The 3,826-nt window shown below is 48.6% G+C and overlaps 1 protein-coding gene across 1 annotated transcript; it reads right to left on the bottom strand.

Moving 5' to 3' along the window:
* Window positions 1-690: 690 nt before the first annotated feature.
* On the bottom strand, window positions 691-2,923 carry LOC144119717 (uncharacterized). Its single transcript, XM_077652271.1, has 3 exons — window positions 2,856-2,923; window positions 2,501-2,797; window positions 691-896 (listed from the first exon to the last, which is right to left on the bottom strand). The coding sequence occupies exons 1-3, from the start codon at window positions 2,887-2,889 to the stop codon at window positions 691-693; spliced, it is 537 nt and encodes a 178-aa protein (XP_077508397.1). The 5' UTR covers window positions 2,890-2,923.
* Between the last annotated feature and the right edge of the window lie 903 nt (window positions 2,924-3,826).

The raw sequence follows: 3,826 nt of genomic DNA, 5'->3' as shown, positions 1-3,826 counted from the left end.
GAGTAAGCCTCAAGGAACTATACGTTTCAACGAAGGTAGAATACAACATGGCCCCTAAATTATAGAACCCCGTTTCAGCTCTTCTTTTTTATACACTTTTCGCGTCGGTGCGCTATTACGCAATCTTTATTTGCTTTCCTTTCGCATACACTTATAGAGCGCAATCATAAAAAAAATGGTGGAGGATTTATTGTGGTTAGGCCAAACGCGCATTAGTAGCGCTAGCACTTCAGTTTCGGATCGAGGCTCGGTTTTCAAGGACAAACAGGTTTCAGACAAAGATCGATGGAATCCGTCTTTAGTTTCACCTCAAGGTTATGACGCGATAGCGCCAATGGGTAGTGCCCATATATGCGGAATTGGCTATTCTCTACATTCATAGATCACTGCCACTCATGGCACTTCAGGCGCAGCGCCATCAGCATGCCCCATCGGAGCATGGCATAAATTACTTTGTCAACAGCGCAGCAAAATAAAAATATAAGGTACGGGATGTCGTGCATTCATAGCAGCGCTACAAAGTAAAGTAAACGTTTTTGCGGAACGTAATTTGCAAATGCAACAAGCAAAACAACGTCTTGTTGTCGCATTATACTTCACAACGGGAAAACTTGCAAAGATACGCTGGCGCAAAGTTTAATTCGTGTCGAGCGAATCCCACTCGTGCATACAATCCGATTTCCGCCGTTTCTACGAGGCAGCAGCGTCGTCGTTCCCCGAGTTCCCCTCGGCGTGTGACTCAATAACTTTGTGCCAGACGCGCAGCATCACAACGAAGGCAGCCGTCGTGAAAATCAGCAGCAGCAGCTGGAAGACGGTCAAAGCGAACCGGTCCACGGAGCGCAGAAGCTGGTTTCCCTGTGCGCCATCGGCCGCCTGCTGCAAGTTTCCGGCTTCTGAAAAAGAACGGGGAATAAAAAAATGAGTACTCTCAATCGGGGAAATTATGACAGCGCATTCGGACAAAAGCAGTGAATTTCGGCAATACGTATCTTTTGTGCTTGCACACTAGAAATCAATAACCTCTTGCCAACCCGGCAGCTTTTCTAGTTTCACAGGATTTGTCACTATACTTTGTAGCGCTTACGTCTGCGAAGGTATCAGGACACGCCCTGAAAGGTGCACTTTCTAAAACAGGTTCAGTGCCTGAACCCGCGCCAGCGGCAGTGGCACAAAAGCGGATTTACAGCCAACGTTTGGAAGGCTGACCGGATGGGAAGAAGGTGCAGGGAACATTTAAAATGAAACTCCTATGTTATTTTGTTTTTCTACGAGGCATTTCTCGCTCGCTAAATTCGTTTAAGCACTGGTTCAATTACAACGAGCAAATGCAGGCACTTTTCGGTGCTTGTGACAAGCCAGACCGTCATTTTAACGCCATGAGGGAAGAAAATATTTGAAACAAACGGGCGTAAACATCTCACAAGGGTTGGTGAGGGGCCATAGACAAACGTTAGGCAATGAAGAGACGGAAATGATGGTGTACGGGTGCTTTTAGTGCTTATGTATGTCTGCTTGTTTCCCCAATACCCGTTGGCCTAAAAATGTATTCAAGACACTTGCATTCCTTCTAAACTTAAGCTGACAAAAAACACGTTAGTAATATCTTTGTAAGGAGCATTCACAGAGGAATTTATGATTTGCCAGCAAAAATAAAAGCACGGTAATGTCAGGATGCGTCAGCAAAGAATAACTCAAATAGCGAGGTGAAATACGTGGCTGGATGCGCTCTGAACAGGAAACAAAAAGCTCGAACAAACAAGGACGCACAAAGAGTCATACCAGTGCTCATGCATGAGAGGTACTCTGAAATGGGCTTTAATAAAGTTGAAGTTCACCTGGGCTTTTAAAGGAAGCCGCTTCACCCACATTATCCAGCAAGAATTTTTTTAATGTGCTGTGTAGAAGCCGAGTTATCTGTAGCCAAGATTTGAATATCACCGTCTTCGCGCCTTTCCTTCTCCGCTCGTCACTTTTTGCACGCTGGAATGTCGGCGCTCCTCCGCCGGCCCCACCTCCGGGGGCGGAGCGTCCTGACCCGCCGGAGCTACGCGGCTTACTGGCCGCGACCGTGGTAGCTACCTGCCATCTGAAAAATGTAACCAATAGCTATCTTTGAACTGGTATACGCAGGTGCGATCGAGCGAGGAAGGAGGGTGCGACAATGAAAAATTCGCCGGAAAGGGCTCGCCAACTTTCGCACGTGATTGCTGGTTCTCTGCTGCATGTAGAAGTGCATTATTTGGCTCATGTGTTCATGACAACACAGTACAGTGATTGAGTGAGTTTATGTACTCTCCTAGAAAGTATTTCAGAGCCCTTTTAAAGGATCGGCGTACTTGATTGTTCCATCACTTTTCGTCGATATCGAGACGAACCATTATCACAGGCCTTAGCGCCTCTGAGAAATCAAAACCCATTTCAGGCTTTTCTCACTGCAGACGCTTCTAGGACTAATAACGCTATATCTGAAGGCACAAAGAATCCAATCGGCCCTTGCCTCTCTGGCACCGACGACACTGCCTGCTCTCCGACGCACTGCTCTCCTGGCGTGAGCGGAAGGGATTGTCCCCTGTGTCGGTCGAGTCGCGTGCCTGCACAGCGCTGGTAGACGCAGTTCCTGCTTGACCGCTATCCGCCACTGGCAGTGACGGCTCGGAAAGACGGCGCCTAGGTTCGACTGGAGTGTTCCCAACGTCAGAAGCGTCTGGCTCATCCAGAACAAAGGCTGGGTTGAGGTACGTGGCGGTACCCGACCTTGGAGACAGCTGCAGCGGTTCGACTGGCTCGGTGCATTCTGCGAGAAAGACCAGAGACAAGGGTAAATCAAGGATAAGCCTCTAGAAGCAATTTACCTTCTTGGGAGGTGGTTTCCTCTGCCGGCTCCATTACACAGTGAGCAAAGCACAGCCGTCGTTTTCCAATCTTCCTTGTCACAAAAATTCGTTCTCTTCTTTCTCACCGATAAGGGTTTCCTAGGTGGAACGTTGGAGTAGCTGTTGTTGCCTCAAAAGCGATCGCACATACCCACGGTGAGGGATTGGTCAGGGTTTGGTGCAGGTCCAAACAGGAGGAAACTCATCCAGGCTCATCGCAAGCGACTCACAAATATAGAGGAATGTGTGAAAAAAAATCACGAATTTTAAAAGATCTTGGGGAAATCGCAATGAATATTAAGGAAACAAAGCGGTGACGGTTGAATAAATAATTTGGAAGATTGCAAAGATAAACTAACTTTAACTTTCACATAGCACTGAGAATGAACTGTGCTAAAGCAGACAATTGTCAAGTTGGTAAATCATACTTAAGAAGGAAAAAATTGGCGGTGGTTTGCTCTGGTTAAACCTGGAGTGACGCGATATCTACAGTTAAATTGCAAAGTCAGTCTTTCGCCGCTCCGTTTCGCTGCGCGTTCCTTCTTCATCTTCGTCCCACTTGACACGGCGCATGCGCACAGCTGTGTCAGCTCCGTTGTGCACGCGCGCCGCGCCGCTGGCAGCAGCAGCTGCTCCACATTACGTGGATGGTCACGTGACCAACCGCGTGATCAGCCACGGCGCCGGCAGCAGCAGCTGCTCCACATTACGTGGATGGCCACGTGACCAACCGCGTGATCAGCCACGGCGCCGCGCCGTCGGCAGCTGCTCCGCACTACGCGACCAACCACGTGACAGCGTGGCGGCGCCTCCACGCTGAAGGCTCGAACTGCTACCGTAATGTAGCTATCGCTACAAAACGGAGCAAAAACACTGGACGAGAAGGAACAGAAGGAGCCAATATATGCACAGATTTTGTTGAAGTGTCTTCTATGTTCGCAAGGATAAAC

Source organism: Amblyomma americanum, chromosome 2 (assembly GCF_052857255.1).
Source record: "Amblyomma americanum isolate KBUSLIRL-KWMA chromosome 2, ASM5285725v1, whole genome shotgun sequence".
NCBI classification, from domain to species: Eukaryota; Metazoa; Arthropoda; class Arachnida; order Ixodida; family Ixodidae; genus Amblyomma; species Amblyomma americanum.
The sequence above is the reverse complement of the archived record's forward strand: the minus strand, read 5'-3'. Positions and strand labels throughout refer to the sequence as shown.